Raw genomic sequence first — 18,502 nt, 5'->3', positions numbered from 1 at the left:
CTGTCTGTCTGCACCTATCTGTCTTTCACTCTTTCTCCTTCTCCCTGTCTCAAAAAAAAGAAAAGAAAGAAAGAAAGAAAGAAAGAAAGAAAGAAAGAAAGAAAGAAAGAAAGAAAGAAAGAAAGAAAGAAAAAGGAAGGAAGGAAGGAAGAAAGAATCACACAGCAAGGTCCAACCTAGTTGTTTACCCACTTAGAAATTACCTTCCTACACATTAACAAAAAACAATGTAAAAGAGTTCTTACTTTTAAAAGTTTTCATAGAGATATAGAGACCTGGGCATAATTGAGCCTCCCGATATATTTCCCATATTTGGGTCAACACTTCATGAATATCATTCTTCTTCCCAGCTCCACCTTCCATCCCCATTCAATTCTTAATTTGCTTTCCTTGCCTTTCCAGAGCTTCCATCACTAATTCACTAGTGCTATATTCATTGCTTTGGGCTCCAGCCACCACAAACTTGGCTCTAGAGTGGGTTACAGTTTTTTAAAAAAAAACTACCCTTTCTATCATTCTCTTAAAGGTAAGCCTGTGATTTTCTTTGAGGCGTTGACCACTAATGCTAACAGTAAACAGAATATGGTGCTATTGCAGAGTTTCCTGTAAGGCAGTGTCCAGACTCATACCTTTTGAATCTCTGGAGGTCTGCAGCATTGGACAGTGTTTTCTGTCGCTGGAGAGCCAGACCATGGAGACGCTCCCAGGCAACATTTACCTCTTCCTGCTTTAACTTAATCAAAGGCAGCTGAGGGTGGTTCTCCTTTGAGAGGAAAAAATGCTGGAGTTATCCAAATGTGAGATTATTCCATCATTTAAACTCTTCTCATTTCAAACTGGTTCATGCTTTTCAGAAGTGAAGAATGACTATATGGCTAGATATTGAAATTAACTTTAGCCATGCTCCTTAGATCTAATCTGATCTACATTTTCAATAATCTAGAAAACCAAACTGCCCGATATCATATATTTTGCTCACAGCATTGGTCTAGCCTACTAAACAGGGTGCCCAACCATGATGTTATTTTCAGAGTTCTACCTTACTGATGTTTTCTAAATCTCCTGAAAATCCTGAAAACAAAAAAAAAACAAGTAAAAAAAAAAAAGAAAAGAAAAAAATCTTTTTTGTGAAATATGACTTAATCTTCCAAACTAGCTCTGTATTTCTTAAATCTTTTGGGGTCATAACACCTTTGAAAATGAGATGAGAACAATTTTCCTCTACCCAGAATTATACACAAATGCATATACATTTAATTTTGCAAAAAAATTATATTTATACATTTTTGGAAACCACCTAAAGCAATGAGATTTATAAATACTACATTAATTTAGCAGCATCAGCCTATTTTGATACTTGGAAATTTTGAATAGTTCCCACAGGGCCATCTCCCTGGTCTTCCTGTCCCTGTTTCTTTCCATTTCCTTTTCCATCCTGAAGCCTCTCCAGATGGAATTTTCTACATTCTCCTTTCTGAGTGTGTTGCCCTTTGTAGCTGTGTGAGCCCTACTTCAAAAGAGCAAGAAACAAACTCCATGTTAGATTAATCCTTATTACATTAGATTAGAAAGAATAGACGCATTATTTTGCCATGAGATCCTCCTTTTAAGAGGTAGATTCTATTACCTCATGCATTGTATCTGGTTTGGACTTTGATTTGTTTACTAATAGAATGTGGCAGAAATGATATTCTATTAGCGCCAGCACTTAGGCCTCAAGAAGCATTTTAGCTTCTGTTCTTACCCTGTAGGAACACTGACACAAAGAAAGCATGAGCTACTGAAATATAAGACTATATGAAAAAAGCCTTGATTATCCTTGTTAAGGCCCCAGAGATGAGAGTGAGTCCATTTTAGATCCTCCACCTTAACTGAATCACCACATAACTATCACAACTTAATACCAGGTGAGTTCAGGAGAACTGCCCAGATCAACAGCTAATTCATTGAATCATGATTCAGTGAATCTGAGTCATTGAGTCATGGGAAAAATAAGAGATTTGTTGTTCTAAGTTTTGTGGCAGTTTGTGACAACAATAAATAAAAATTGCTATAAGAAAAAGATGGTGAACAGAAAAAATTTAGGAACCATTGGAAATGTAACCCAGAAAAAAATTTGAGAAATAGGTTATTTTTTCCTACTTTAGTATTCATTCATTCTAAAACCTGGGTACCAACTTATAAAAGTATTTCCCATTATAAAACTGTAGTGATAATAAAACCATAATGGAAAAAGCAGAACTTTTCTAGTTTTTTTGTATATCATATACATATGAAATCAGACTGGCTTCTCAGTTTTCTTGCATATAATAGGTTTATTCATTCACATACTGAGTATTTGTCTGCTAAGATATTGATATTGAGCAACATTAATGTATTTTCTTAAGAACCTAAGGTTAAATCCGCTTCCTTTCCCTCTGTGCCCACACAAAAATCATATATAATGATATCATATATATTATAATAGTCCACCATTAATTTATATCTTTTGCTAATTTATTCTGATTCTTCAAGAAGAAAGAGTGCTGCATAAACATGAGTAATCAGTGTACTGCACAGTGCAGGAGTTACTTCATTGTATATGTAATTTCTCTATACACACGCACTTACTCATACCTCCATTTTCATGTAGTGGCAAAGTATGGATCCAGAGAGAAGAAACTGATTTGGGCATGTTATTCCAGAGACATACATCCCTCTGTTTTCTCACAATGTCCAATATACCTCACGCCCCACCCTGGATTAGCCAGAAGTTTTTCTTTAAGATCAGAACCCTATAATTGGATCGACTTTTTTGCTCTCCACCTCACCTCAGCACACTGGTTAGCATATTGGTTCACTCCATCCACTTTCCCTTTTCTCGCTGTCAGATCCACTTGGAACTCTTCAAATTTCTTATGCAGAACCTCTGTGCGTTCCCAGTCCTCACCCAGTTCTACTGATGTCACTATGGCCTCCTGTAGACACAGAAAATTCTATTGAATCATCAGCAAAGATTTATTAATTCCTTCAGATAAAATGTCTTAAATCCATGCCTGCTTTCCTAGGATAACTCAGAAGGAGATACAGGTAGAACCTGGGAGAACCATTTCTAAAAAAACACCAAATGTAAAAGTATATGTCACCTTGGCCCAGGGGACAGTGCTCTTTGGGGTAATCCTTCACAGCAATCAGGGATATTGTTGGGCAGAGCCCATGGAAGCACCCCTTAAGTTTTAGAACAAAAAAATAAATTTATCTGGGTTCTACTCAAATCAATATACTAAATATCTACAAAATCATTGTGCTAAGTAAGCACTTGCTTGTACAAGTCTTCAGTCCTAACCCTAATATTAATCTTAAAGTATTTAGAAAAAAAAGAAACGTTATAGTTATAGGCACTGAAAAACAGGAGCTAAGGAAAGAGCTGGCAATACTGTCAGCCTGGACCTAGTGTAGGAGTAAAAATGGAAGATGGAGTGTAATATCATGGAAAGTATGAGAGGGACAAGCCTAGATTATCTTCCAGTGCACAATTTTCATGTAAATCTTGTCTTCTTCATATTCAGAATCATAATTTAAACTTACCTTCTCCTTTACAATGTTAACAATCTCTAGAATGTCCCGTAAATCTTAGCCAAAGTTTCTTCTTCTTCTAAGGAATAAAGTACAGGAACAGATGCCTACATTTTTTATTAATAGCTTATATTAAATTTCTTTGGAAGCCTGGCATAAAGGGCTGAGAAGTCCTAAATACATACTGTTTAGTTTTATACCTTGTCTCCAATCCACTCCAAGATGTCAGCACACTCCTGTAAGTACTGCTGGAGCTTCAGGGTCTGCAGAAGGAAGGAGCCCTTCTCTTGCATCAGCTCTATCAGCAGGTCCCACAGGTGGCGCAATTGCTCCAGATGGACCTTTGGGGAAAAGAGGAAAAACTACTAAAACACAGAGGCTATGGAGTAGGTGCAGTCTCAGAGACTTGTGCAGAGAGGGACTTAGATAAAAATGTTCCTTTCCATTCACTTGTGCGTTAACTGTTCAACTAGTATTTAAAAGAGAACATAAGAGGCCCTGGCCGGTTGGCTCAGCGGTAGAGCGTCGGCCTGGCGTGTGGGGGACCCGGGTTTGATTCCTGGCCAGGGCACATAGGAGAGGCGCCCATTTGCTTCCCGGTCGGGCGCATGCGGGAGTCTGTCTGACTGTCTCTCCCCGTTTCCAGCTTAAAAAAGAGAACATAAGATATGTTCGAGCCAGATATTATCTTCCATAAAACAAAACAATTTTTAGAAATGCTTTGGGGTTTTAAAAAAAAGTGATTAAAAACACTGAGATATGATGGGGTAATGATTCATGGACGAGTGCTCACTTGAAGTGCATCTTGAAAAATAGAATTTTGGCAAGTAGAAAATAGGGCAAGAGTATTCTAAGCAGTGGCAAAATCACAGAAAAAAATACTTATTATGAACTGTATGCCAGAAAAGATCAGAACAAAATAAAATAAATAAATTAATTAATTAAATTAAATTAAATCAGTGGTCCCAAAGCAATAGGAGAACTTTGAGATCATATAGTTGAGGGCTTCAGTGCCAGGTTAGCTTGAGGATTATGTAGTGCATATCTTGTAAAAGTAAACTTATCATCTATGTCATGTCTTCAAGAATCTTGCATCTTACAATTACTCTGTTGTTCAAGGTAGTATATATATAGACCACATTTCTCTCTAAATCCTGCATCACACAATTTGACATAGTCCTAATAATTCTGATAGATGTGAAGATATTTTAAACACATTTCAAATATTCTAATTAATCTAGGAACTTGGTGGCACCCAAAACTGAATAATACAAAATAATTTCTATTTTATATCAATGAATATCTTTTGAGATTTTCTTATTCCATGTTTTTCTTTTGAATAAGGTTCTATTCTGGTTAAAGTCCGTGTTCCCTGACTGTATTTTGTTGACAATAAAATGGGTGGATTTGTTAAATAAGGGAAGACCAATTTTTAAGTACGTGATACCGATGTTTTAACAATTTAAAACATATATAAACAGTAAAAAATGTATTTATACAAAAAAGATCCTAAATTTTCTATTTAAATGAAAATATGTTGGGAGAGTACATAGATTAAATGTGGTGGTCTTCAGTGTTTAGGAGAATTTTCTGAAGAAAAGGTATTGTAGGAATTTTTCAAAGTGATCAGGAGGGTTTGGAGATCTACAATAGTGATCACACCGTGTGGACTGGGAAGAGAAAGAGATATTGGAGACAAAGGTACAAATATTTCAGTTAAGATTCAAATGGAGAACATCCCTTTTCCAAAACGTTTAAGGGTTAAGGACTATGAAGAATGAAGAAATAATTAGGACATTTGGGAAAGCCAATTCAACTGGGAAATTTGGAAAAAGATTGAAGTGTTTTTTTTCTTTTTCTTTTTCTTTTTAATTTTAACGGGGTCACATTGGTCAACTAGAGCAATGATTTTCAACCTTTTTTGAGCCGTGGCACATTTTTTACATTTACAAAATCCTGGGGCACACCACCTACCAAAAAAACGACACAAAACGACACTCTAACACAGTACATATTATACATATAGTTAATAATATAGTTTCTAAATGTATTTATACTCACACCTGACCATGTCTCACGGTACACTAGTGTGCCGTGGCACACTGGTTGAAAAACACTGAACTAGAGTACGTAGATTTAGAGAAAACATCTCCAGATCACTTTGACGTTTGATTATGTTGTATACCCATTGCTCAAAGTCAAATCGTCCTTTATCACCTTTTATTTGGTTTTCTTTATGCTTCTCCCCTCCTCCCAGCCCTCTCCATCTCCTCCCTTCCCCTCCCCTGGAAGTGGGTTTTTTCTTGAGTCAATTTACTCTGCAGTGCCACAGGAAGAAATGTGATGCCATCAGTGAGAGCTTTTGTATCATAATTTTTCTACCCACCCCAAGGAACATATGGACAACCCATAATCTTTCTTGCCCCATCCTTTATAAAAGGTAAGAGGCAGGAGCCCTAATTCCAAGCCAGTTACATCAAAGTTTATATTTAGTATAATCCGTTAAAGTCCTGATAAAGTAATCAACAATTACAAACTTATCTTTGAGAGCTCTGCCATATATTTACCTTGGTGTCTTCATGGGCAAAATGCCCCTCAGCAAATCGGACTTTCCTGATTTCTTCCAGCTCAGGAATGACTCTTGATTTTGCCTGCACCTCTGCTTCGAAGGATTCATGCTTCTGATACTTTGCCTAAAGTTTAGAAATCAGTTTATAGCTAATGAAGTCTAATATCTCTGAACCATAAAAAGTTCCTTTTGTTTCTCATCTTACTCTCAGTCAGAACTACTTGTTGCCCAACCCAGATTAAGTAATAATCAATGACTATAGATGGGGAAGTCACATCCTAAAAGAAATGGCCGCTCTAAGCAGAATCACTGCACACAGATTTTCAAAGGATTCCAGGCTCAAATTCAGTGACCACAGAGAAAGGTTTTTTTTCTTTTCCTACTGGTTTTGAGAAATTTCTAGTAAATACCTATTATTTTAAAGCCTCAATTGTCTTCTAGGTAAATGAAAGAATGTAACACAGAGTTTTTTCTTTTTCTTTTTTTAAAAAGAAAGAAATTCCTTTAAGAAGAAGAGTAGAGAACAATAAGAAAGATGATCATTACAATACTGTTTTTTTCTTAGATTAAGTTTTCACATGCCAGATTATGTTATTATTGTCATATATAAATTAATAAAGTTAATTTGTAATAATGATTGCCCCTTTTAGGCATGTAACTCTTCTGATCATGACGATGTCACATGCCATATTACAGGTAAAGGTGTGAACTTCCCTAACCTTCTCTCATGACCTCTCATTTGATATGATCAGTCATTTCTAGAAAACCCAGAGAAAACCTTGGTTAACTCAGGTCTTTCTGAGGGGAGTGGAAATCAGTTGTTTCCGAAGCATTGATGTCTTTTCACCTCAATTCCATTCTTAATGTCACAGAATATTAAAATCACTTAAATAAATTTTTTAAACTCTTGGTCACTGTCACTGTTTTGCCCAGAGTTTTACATCAGATGAATATTACATTCATAAGATATTATCTAGAACAGCAACTTTCAACCTTTTTTCCTCCCTATGATACACATAAACTAAGGGAGAAGAGGTCAATGCTCTTGATTAAACACAACCGTTTTCATCTCATGGCAAAAATAAATTAGTTACTAAGGGCGAAGTGGTTAGTGCCTTTATTTTCCCTTAGTGGCTAGTTTATACATGTTATGAGAAGAGAAAAGCTTCAAAATTGCTGATCTATAAGGACTTTCCTTTGTAAATAAGGTGCTGAGGGTTAAAAAGTTGAAGGTATAGGCTACTGAGAGGCAAAATGTCTCTTACAGATAGTCTAATCTTTCTATTGCATCCTCCTCCTACAGTTAACCAGTTATAAGAATATTTTTCTTTTTTAAAATCTTATGGTCTATTTAGAAACTGTTAGTGGAACTGAGTGACCTGTATGTTAGTTGGGTCTTCATAGCTCTTATCTCCGGCGATCTTGAGTTTCTCTAAGATCCATTTCTCTAGGTCATCTGCATCCCGTCTGAAAACCTGGTAGTGGTAGGACTCTTCAAGCTTCTGGCCCCTCTCAGCAACCAGTTCCTTGAACCTCTGATACCGAGTCAACACCTCCTGACGCCTCTCTTGGATCTCTTCTGCTGTTTCTAATACCTTTGGCCCACTGCTTTCCATAGCCTGCAAGTTAAAAAAAAAGTTCTATCCATTGCTGGTTCTCAGATTTCTAGTATACTGTCCCCTTTAATATGCCCCAAGGCACTTACATATTTTGGACTTATGTCTAGGTATCTTTAAGCCTAAAAAAGTCTGTTGGGTGACGTCACGGAAATGGCGCCGTGAGCAGCGCGTCCGACAGCTCTCCCCTAAATCACAACAAATTTATCAACTAGAAACAGAAAAATTTATCCTCGGAGCATTCCGGAGTTCCACACAAACTGATAGCGAAAGGACTGTTATCACTTGAATCTGAGAAACGAGGGTGTGGAGGAATCTACCACAGGGACGTTCTTTCAAACCGCAAGGTAGTGCGCCTGTGGTGAGTCAGCCCATATACTTGGGAACCGCGAGCCGCCGCGAGCGGCCGACGCAAGCCACCACCGCGAGCCGCAGCGAGCCCCCGCGAGCTGCCGCGAGCGGCCGCCACGAACCGCCACCGCGAGTGGCTGCCACGAGCCGCCACCGAGAGCCGCTGCGAGCAGCCAGAGCACGCCCGGTCCGGTTGAGCACCGCTGACGTTTCCAGCGGCCCCGCACACTGCGAGTGGGGGTCGCCAGCCACCGGTGCCCGGAGCGCCCCATTCGCGTGCGTGCCTTGGGCATTCCACGCGCCCAGGGCGCCCTGCTGGCCCGCACACCCAGGGGACTCCATTATCCTGCGCCTGGTGCGGTCCAGCCGCCAGTGGCGGGGCGAGCGGGAGAGGCTTGGGAGATTCTCTCCGTGGGCGGGGCACCTCACCCAGCCATTCAAGCTAACAATCAAGCATTGGGGGAGGGGCGCGCGCAGGCAGCCTAAAATACCTTCGGAAGCACAGCTGCGTCCCAATCACTGAAATTAGCTTAACCCATAAAATCTGCGCACCCTCGGTTCTAATTGATAAGATCTCTCTCAGTTCAACGATCCAAGACAAGAGGCGTGATATTTTTTAGTGCCTCTCGCTAAAGGGGCGGGGGCAACTTCTGATTGATAGAGCCTCCATATTCAGGGATAAACGCTAACAAGAAGGACTTGGCAGATAATAAGGTCTATACTACACTAGTCGTAAGCAGAGACTAGTGCCTCTTCTTCCCTGCAAAAACAGGCTACAAAGTGTGGAAAGCCTGGGTTGAGAGGTCCAACTAAATGATAGGCGCTGAACAGTCACCTTGACAACAATTGACTCCCACCCCCGCCTGATTACACTGGAGGCCCTGACTCTCAGAGCCTTTCCCAAAGCCTTGCACTGAGTGGGGATAGAGTGGGGATTTCCCAGCTCTTTGAGCCTCTTACTCCCCAGGCAGAAGCAGTTGCATCCTTATAGCTGGATCACCAGGCTGCTAATTCAGAAAGGGGGGACTAGGAGAGAGAATCCAGGAAAGCAAACTCTCTCATCGTTGGACCCTGAAAACGCCAACAAGCCTTTACTTCCAGCAAGACTAAAGCCAATTATATGACATTGCCATAGAATCCCATCAACTGCAATCCCTACCTAAGAGTGACACAGGTGCAGAGCCTGGGGTACAGAGTCACCGACCAGGAAGAGGGAGAGAAAAGAAAAAGGAAGAAGTTAACCTCTCAAAATCAAGAAAAACCCACAGACTTTACAATTTGATCCACTAATTTTTTTTGGTTGTTGTTGTTGTTTGTTTCTTCTATCTTTTTGCTTTTATTTCCTCCACCTCGGTCCTTCTATTCTCTGCCCATCTTATGCTTCCCCTTTCTTGAACTACACTACCCATGAGTGTTGCATTTTATTTTTCTTCTTTATCCTCACCCTCCTTTAAGGTTATACTCCAAAATAATTAACTCTCACTCTCTCCTCTTTTGTTTTTTTTTTTTTGTCTTGCTTTATTTTGTTTTTTTCTCTTCCTATTTTATTTCTTCCTTCGTTTTTCTCTTTTTCTTATTTTTTCCTCTCTATTCGTTTTTTCTTTTCTCATTTTACTTTCCTCCCATATAATCCTCAATCACGAACAAATTAGTTAATTTGGGACTCAAGGCTTTTTTTTGGCTTTATTTCTCTTTTTTGCTTTTGTTTTTATTTTTTTTCTTGTTTGTTTATTTTTGTGGCATTTTGGGTCCTCCCAACCCAAGGTCTCCATTGTATTTAGTCTTCGCTCCACTTAATACAACAGATTTTTACTTATTATTTTTATTTTTTCTTCTTTATTATTTTTTTTGGTCCTTTTTTCTGGTTCCCTCTTATCCCTCTCATTATATCACTTAGTTGACCATCACTTACAAGCAAATCATCTTATGCTTGTCTAAGATTTTCTTCCTTTTTTTTTTTTTTTGCATTTAGTAGGTCCCTACTCCCTTTTTTTTGCCCCTTGAACTCTTCACCCCAAATCAGGCCCTCCATTATAGGCACGATATTTCCCTGAGGAGGGGAGAGGAGGGAAAGAGAAGAGAGAAAAAAAGGGGGAAATAATAAATTATTACTGTTTTTTTTTGTGGGGTGTTTTACCTTTTTTTTTTTTTTTTTTTTTACTTTTTACTCTTTATTAATTCTAATTAGTGCTATCAATAAGACCACCCTCAGATGCTGAAAAGAAAGAGGAAATCGAATATTATGGATACAAAAGAAAGAGAGGTAACACAAATGGATGTGGAAAAATCTATGGAGAAAAGACTTAACATATTGGAAGCCTTGGAGCTAAATGACAGAGAATTTAAAATAGAAATCTTAAAAATACTCAGAGATATACAAGAAAACACAGAAAGGCAATATAGGGAGATCAGAAAACAACTCAATGAACACAAAGAATATATTACCAAAGAAATTGAAACTATAAAACCAAATCAAACAGAAATGAAAAACTCAATTCACGAGCTGAAAAACGAGGTAACAAGCTTAGCTAACAGAACAGCCCAGATTGAAGATAGGATTAGTGAAATAGAAGACAAACAACCTGAGGCACAACAGAGAGAAGAAGAAAGAGACTCAAAAATAATAAAAAACGAGAAAGCCCTACAGGAATTGTCTGACTCCATCAGAAAGAATAACATAAGAATAATAGGTATATCAGAGGGAGAAGAGAAAGAAAATGGAATGGAGAATATACTCAAACAAATAATAGACGAGAACTTCCCAAGCCTGTGGAAGAAACTAAAGCCTCAAATTCAAGAAGCAAACAGAACACCAAGTTTTCTTAACCCCAACAAACCCACTCCAAGGCACATCATAATAAAGATGACACAAACCAATGACAAAGAAAAAATTCTCAAGGCAGCCAGGGAAAAGAAGAGTACAACATATAAAGGAAGGCCTATTAGATTATCATCAGATTTCTCAGCAGAAACTGTACAAGCTAGAAGAGAGTGGACCCCAATATTTAAAGCCCTGAAAGAGAGGAACTTTCAGCCAAGAATACTATACCCATCAAAGCTATCCTTCAAGTATGAAGGAGATATAAAAACATTCACAAATACAGAAAAGATGAGAGAATTTATCAACAGAGAGCCCCCACTCCAGGAAATACTAAAGGGGGTTTTCCAACCAGATTCAAAGAACAAAAGAAAACAACACCACAAGTAACAGCTCCACCAAGAACACAATAAAACCAAACTTAAACTGTGACAACAAAGGAAAAAAAAGGGGGAGAGGATGGAGATTAACAGTAGCAAAGGATGATGAAGTGCAGAAATACTTATAAGATAGGGTACTACAATGAATATGGTAGGTACCCTTTTCATTACTTAATGGTAACCACCCTTAAAAAAACCACCACAAAAACACTTGACTTAAAAAAGGTAGCAACAGAGGAAAGAAGTATGGAACACAAACAAACAAAAACAAATGATAGAAAAACAAAAGAGAAGAATCAAACTAGATACAAAACTAACAGAAAGCAATTTAGAAAATGGCAGTAGGGAACCCACAAGTGTCAATCATTACACTAAATGTAAATGGATTTAACTTACCAATAAAAAGACACAGAGTAGCAGAATGGATTAAAAAAGAAAATCCAACTATATGCTGCCTACAAGAAACACATCTAAGCAACAAGGATAAAAACAAATTCAAAGTGAAAGGCTGGAAAACAATACTCCAAGCAAACAACACCCAAAAAAAAGCAGGCGTAGCAATACTCATATCTAATAATGCTGACTACAAGACAGAAAAAGTACTCAGAGACAAAAATGGTCATTTCATAATGATTAAGGGGAAGTTGAATCAAGAAGACATAACAATCCTTAATATATATGCACCAAACCAAGGAGCACCAAAATATATAAGACAGCTACTTATTGACCTTAAAACAAAAACTAACAAAAATACAATCATACTTGGAGACCTCAATACACCGCTGACGGTTCTAGATCAGTCATCCAAACAGAGAATCAACAAAGACATAGTGGCCTTAAACAAAATACTAGAACACCTGGATATGATAGACATCTACAGGACACTTCATCCCAAAGCGACAGAGTATACATTTTTCTCTAGTGTACATGGAACATTCTCAAGAATTGACCATATGTTGGGCCACAAAGACAATATCAGCAAATTTAGAAAAATTGAAATTGTACCAAGCATATTTTCTGATCATAAAACCTTGAAACTAGAATTCAACTGCAAAAAAGAGGGGGGAAAACCCACAAAAATGTGGAAACTAAACAACATACTTCTAAAAAATGAATGGGTCAAAGAAGAAATAAGTGCTATGATCAAAAAATATATACAGACAAATGAAAATGAAAATACGACATATCAGAATCTCTGGGATGCAGCAAAAGCAGTAATAAGAGGAAAGCTCATATCACTTCAGGCCTATATGAACAAACAAGAGAGAGCCGAAGTAAACCACTTAACTTCACACCTTAAGGAACTAGAAAAAGAAGAACAAAGACAACCCAAAACCAGCCGAAGAAAGGAGATAATAAAAATCAGAGCAGAAATAAATGAAATAGAGAAGAGAAAAACTATAGAAAAAATCAATAAAACAAGGAGCTGGTTCTTTGAAAAGATCAACAAAATTGACAAACCCTTGGCAAGACTCACCAAGGAAAAAAGGCACAGGACTCAAATAAATAAAATCCAAAATGAAAGAGGAGAGATCACCACAGACATCATAGATATACAAAGAATTATTGTAGAATACTATGAAAAATTATATGCCACCCAATACAATAATCTAGAAGAAATGGATAAATTCCTAGAACAATACAACCTTCCTAGACTGAGTCATGAAGAAGCAGAAAGCCTAAACAGACCAATCAGCAGGGAGGAAATAGAAAAAACTATTAAAAACCTCCCCAAAAAGAAAAGTCCAGGCCCAGACGGTTATACTAATGAATTCTATCAAACATTCAAAGAAGACTTGGTTCCTATTCTACTCAAAGTCTTCCAAAAAATTGAAGAAGAAGCAATACTTCCAAACACAGTCTATGAGGCCAACATAACCCTCATACCAAAACCTGGCAAGGATGGCACAAAGAAAGAAAACTACAGACCAATATCTCTAATGAATACAGATGCTAAAATACTAAACAAAATACTGGCAAACCGAATACAACAACATATTAAAAAAATAATACATCATGATCAAGTGGGATTCATCCCAGAATCTCAAGGATGGTTCAACATACGCAAAACGGTTAACGTAATACACCATATCAACAAAACAAAGAACAAAAACCACATGATCTTATCAATAGATGCAGAAAAGGCTTTTGATAAAATACAACACAATTTTATGTTTAAGACTCTCAACAAAATGGGTATAGAAGGAAAATATCTCAACATGATAAAGGCCATATATGATAAACCATCAGCCAACATCCTATTAAACGGCATAAAACTGAGGACTTTCTACCTTAAATCAGGAACAAGACAGGGTTGTCCACTCTCTCCACTCTTATTCAACGTGGTGCTAGAAGTTCTGGCCAGAGCAATCAGACAAGACAAAGAAATAAAAGGCATCCATATCGGAAAAGAAGAAGTAAAGCTATCACTTTTTGCTGATGATATGATCCTATACATCGAAAACCCGAAGGACTCCACAAAAAGATTATTAGAAACAATAAACCAATACAGTAAGGTTGCAGGATACAAAATTAACATACAAAAGTCCATAGCCTTTCTATATGCCAACAATGAAATATTAGAAAACGAACTCAAAAAAATAATCCCCTTCACGATTGCAACAAAAAAAATAAAATACCTAGGAATAAACATAACAAAGAACGTAAAGGACCTATATAATGAAAATTACAAAGCATTGTTAAGGGAAATCGAAAAAAGATACAATGAGATGGAAAAATATTCCTTGTTCTTGGATAGGAAGAATAAATATAATCAAAATGGCCATATTACCCAAAGCAATATACAAATTTAATGCAATTCCCATCAAAATCCCTATGAGATTTTTTAAAGAAATGGAACAAAAAATCATCAGATTTATATGGAACTATAAAAAACCCCGAATAGCCAAAACAATCCTAAGGAAAAAGGATGAAGCTGGGGGCATTACAATACCTGACTTTAAACTATATTATAGGGCCACGATAATCAAAACAGCATGGTATTGGCAAAAAAATAGACACTCAGACCAATGGAACAGAATAGAAAGCCCAGAAATAAAACCACATATATATGGTCAAATAATCTTTGATAAAGGGGCCAACAACACACAATGGAGAAAAGAAAGCCTCTTCAACAAATGGTGTTGGGAAAACTGGAAAGCCACATGCAAAAGAATGAAACTCGACTACAGCCTGTCCCCGTGTACTAAAATTAATTCAAAATGGATCAAAGACCTAAATATAAGACCTGAAACAATAAAGTACATAGAAGAAGACATAGGTACTAAAATCATGGACCTGGGTTTTAAAGAACATTTTATGAACTTGACTCCAATGGCAAGAGAAGTGAAGGCAAAGATAAATGAATGGGACTACATCAGAATTAAAAGTTTTTGCTCAGCAAGAGAAACTGATATCAAAATAAACAGACAGCCAACTATATGGGAACTGATATTTTCAAACGACAGCTCAGATAAGGGCCTAATATCCAAAATTTACAAAGAACTCATAAAACTCAACAACAAACAAACAAACAAACAATCCAATAAAAAAATGGGAAGAGGATATGAACAGACACTTCTCCCAGGAAGAGATACAAATGGCCAACAGATATATGAAAAGATGCTCAGCTTCATTAGTTATTAGAGAAATGCAAATCAAAACTACAATGAGATACCACCTCACTCCTGTTAGATTAGCTATTATCAACAAGACGGGTAATAGCAAATGTTGGAGAGGCTGTGGAGAAAAAGGAACCCTCATTCACTGTTGGTGGGACTGTAAAGTAGTACAACCATTATGGAGGAAAGTATGGTGGTTCCTCAAAAAACTGCAAATAGAACTACCTTATGACCCAGCAATCCCTCTACTGGGTATATACCCCAAAACCTCAGAAACATTGATACGTGAAGACACATGTAGCCCCATGTTCATTGCAGCACTGTTCACAGTGCCCAAGACATGGAAACAACCAAAAAGCCCTTCAATAGAAGACTGGATAAAGAAGATGTGGCACATATACACTATGGAATACTACTCAGCCATAAGAAATGATGACATCAGATCATTTACAGCAAAATGGTGGGATCTTGATAACATTATAAGGAGTGAAATAAGTAAATCAGAAAAAAAACAAGAACTACATGATTCCATACATTGGTGGAACATAAAAATGAGACTAAGAGACATGGACAAGAGTGTGGTGGTTACCAAGGGTGGGGGGGGGGAGGGAGGACATGGGAGGGAGGGAGGGAGAGAGTTAGGGGGAGGGGGAGGGGCACAGAGAACTAGATAGAGGGTGACGGAAGACAATCTGACTTTGGGCGAGGGGTTTGCAACATAATTTGATGACAAAATAACCTAGACATGTTTTCTTTGAATATATGTACCCTGATTTATTAATGTCATCCCATTACCATTAATAAAAATTTATTAAAAAAAAAAAAAAAGAAAAAGCAATCAATAAACAACTGAAAAAAATAAAAATAAAAATAAGCAGTCTAAAATGGACTTATAAAAGAATAGGGCAAATAAAATATTAAGTACAAAATAAATAAAAAAGCTACAAAATCAAGGAAAAAAAAAGTCTGTTGTTACAAGGGCTTTAAAACATTTATATAATTTTAAGATATACTTTTCTGAGTTTTCACATAAACTTATGCCCATACTTACTAAGTTCTATAGATAGAATTAATTTGTACTAATAATGCAAGTTATATTTAAATTAGCCAAACCACATTTTCAGATGAATAAAAAATACAATTTTATCTTTTTCAAAGGCTAATAAGGTTGACAAGTATTGATTATTCTGAACACAATTTAATTAATAATTAAAATGGCATGCAATTAACTTCATTAATAATACACACAAAAGTTTAAAAATGTTTTCCTTTTACTTAAAAATGTAGCTCATACACATGGGTAAATAAACCATATTTCCCTGTGTATAAGACTCACCATTTTTCGAAAAATTTGGGGTCTAAAAACTGGGTGTGTCTTATACAGTGGTTGTAGAAGTGTGGCATTTCAAATGCCATAGATGAAACTGAGGACGAGGCAATATATGAGGACAGTGATGTTTCATCAGACAAAAATGAGGACAAGCTAATGGATGGGAGTTTTGACAGTGATGAGAAGTTGTATGAATTTTATGATGAATAAAACTTGAGTTCAATAAATATTTTTTTCAAATTTTGGGCCCCAAAATTAAAGTGTGTCTTACACATGGAGAAATGTAGTATTCTTTACTCCTTATTTGCTAAATTCACAAGCACTACAAGTCAGAAGTTCAGCCCTCTACTTACTACCCAATTACCACAAATGTCAAATTATTAGTATGTTAGTAATTGGCTTTTGAAATATAAAACATTGTACTCTCAAACAACATAAAAATCTTTTTCTGTAGTGAGATCTAACGTATTTGTGACAATATCCTGCAGAATCTCCACAAAGTTTACCTTTGCTCATCTGGATAAAAGCACAATTTCCCCTGGTTTATTTCAGTCAGAACATTCAATGTAAGTCAAATTTCAGTCTTCCTTTCTAAATATAATTACTACTCTGTACATCTTCACTAGTCAGGCTACAGAATTATATCATTCTATGAAAACTCAGAGTATTCTGTATTATTTTATTTCAAGTTAGTTGTTCTTTCTGAAAACCCATGTAAACAGGTCATGCTAGATTTAAGTGCTGTATAACCACTAGCTCAATGTCATTGTTTAAAATAAGACATTCACACACAAAAATTATAATTTAATTTCTTTACTTTGTAAGAGCCAAGAATAATTCTTAATCCTCCTGTTAAAGATAGTACAGAAAATTCAAGGAGATATAAAGACAAATTGCACTGTAAAGGATTCTGCAGTGAAGTGGTTACCAGGGGGAAAAGGATGGGGGGGAGGCAGTGGGGGTAAGGTGTAAAGAGACAAATACAAAGTGATGGAAAATGATTTGACTCTGGGTGATGGGCATACAAAGTAATCAACAGTTCAAAATCTATAGAAACGTTTACCTGAAACCTTTGTAATCTTAGTGATCAATGTCACCCTGTTAAAGTTAATTCTCTAAATAAAATTTAAAAATTAATAAAAAAAAAGAATTCTTTACTCACCATTTTCTTTGGAAAGTGTTCTGGTTTTCCTAAAGGTCTAGAACCTGGAAAGACAAAATATTTCCAGAACAGAGAGAGTCAAAGAGGGAGAAAGAGAAAGACAATTCACATGGAATTGTCTAGTCTAATTCAGATAATGATTAGAGAGATGGTACATATATGGCAGAGAAAAAAAAAAAAAACAACTTAGTTGGGCTCAGAATCCCGCCAGCTACAACCTACATTATCTTCAGAAGACAGATTCAGCTGAGGCAGCTACAAACTTTCACAGATGCCATGTGACTCAGCAGTTTTCAGGGACTATAACTCAAAATTTCACAGTAGGACTTCATAAAAAATGAAAGCAAGGTTTTTACATAGAAATTTAGAAAGAAAAAATACAGTTAATGGTGTAAGTAAGATAAATGTGTTTTGTTTCTTTGATTAGTTTCAGATTTTAAATCTGAGAACCATAAAATAGGAAATAATTTTTTGTTGCTCATTCTTTAGACTCTGCAGAATTACAAGAACTCAGGACATACATAAATTCTTCTTCCAAGCTGTCCCTAGAAAAATATAACTCAACAATTTCATCCAAGCCTCACTGCAGATTTTTAACAGCCTCTAAGTGAACAAGATATTTCTGTTCTTTCTATAAAGCCTTTGCCTAAATAGAAAGAAAATTTTATTACTGACCTCACAGATTGGGTTATTTCAAAAATCTAATTTAGCTCTATCTTTAATAATTTAAATGGAAGAAACAAAAAAAGTAAGATGTGTATGTTTATCTGCATTTCATGAAGCAAAAATTAGGATCTGTCATTTGAAAAACGAATGAAATCAGAAAGCATTTGAAAATAGGACTAAGATCTAAAATGTGAGATTTGCTTTAATGTATTATTATTTTTTATTCAGAAATTAAATTTAATGTGGTGACATTGGTTTATAGGAACACATAAGTTTCAAGTATACATCCCCACAGCATGTGAACTATTCATTGTGCCGTGTGCCCATCACTCAATGTCAAAACACTTTACATTACTATATATTTGGCCCCCTTTACTCCATTCTCCTAACCCTCTCTCTCTGGTAACCATTTCACTTTTGTCTACATCCATGAGT

At 36.5% G+C, this 18,502-nt stretch overlaps 1 protein-coding gene across 1 annotated transcript in view; it reads right to left on the bottom strand.

The window, feature by feature from the left end:
* SPTA1 (spectrin alpha, erythrocytic 1) overlaps positions 1–17,495 on the bottom strand; it is a 161,685-nt gene extending 144,190 nt beyond the window's left edge. Inside the window, exons 1-6 of the mRNA XM_066255179.1 lie at positions 17,402–17,495; positions 7,504–7,743; positions 6,123–6,248; positions 3,756–3,896; positions 2,811–2,957; positions 630–763 (exon numbers count right to left, since the gene is read on the bottom strand). Coding sequence (XP_066111276.1) covers positions 630–763; positions 2,811–2,957; positions 3,756–3,896; positions 6,123–6,248; positions 7,504–7,743; positions 17,402–17,404 — 791 coding nt within the window. The 5' untranslated portion in view covers positions 17,405–17,495. The remainder of the gene's footprint in view (positions 1–629; positions 764–2,810; positions 2,958–3,755; positions 3,897–6,122; positions 6,249–7,503; positions 7,744–17,401) is intronic.
* Positions 17,496–18,502: the final 1,007 nt, after the last annotated feature.

The sequence above is a fragment of the Saccopteryx bilineata genome, chromosome 2 (genome assembly GCF_036850765.1).
Source record: "Saccopteryx bilineata isolate mSacBil1 chromosome 2, mSacBil1_pri_phased_curated, whole genome shotgun sequence".
Classification (NCBI taxonomy): Eukaryota; Metazoa; Chordata; class Mammalia; order Chiroptera; family Emballonuridae; genus Saccopteryx; species Saccopteryx bilineata.
The sequence above is the reverse complement of the archived record's forward strand: the minus strand, read 5'-3'. Positions and strand labels throughout refer to the sequence as shown.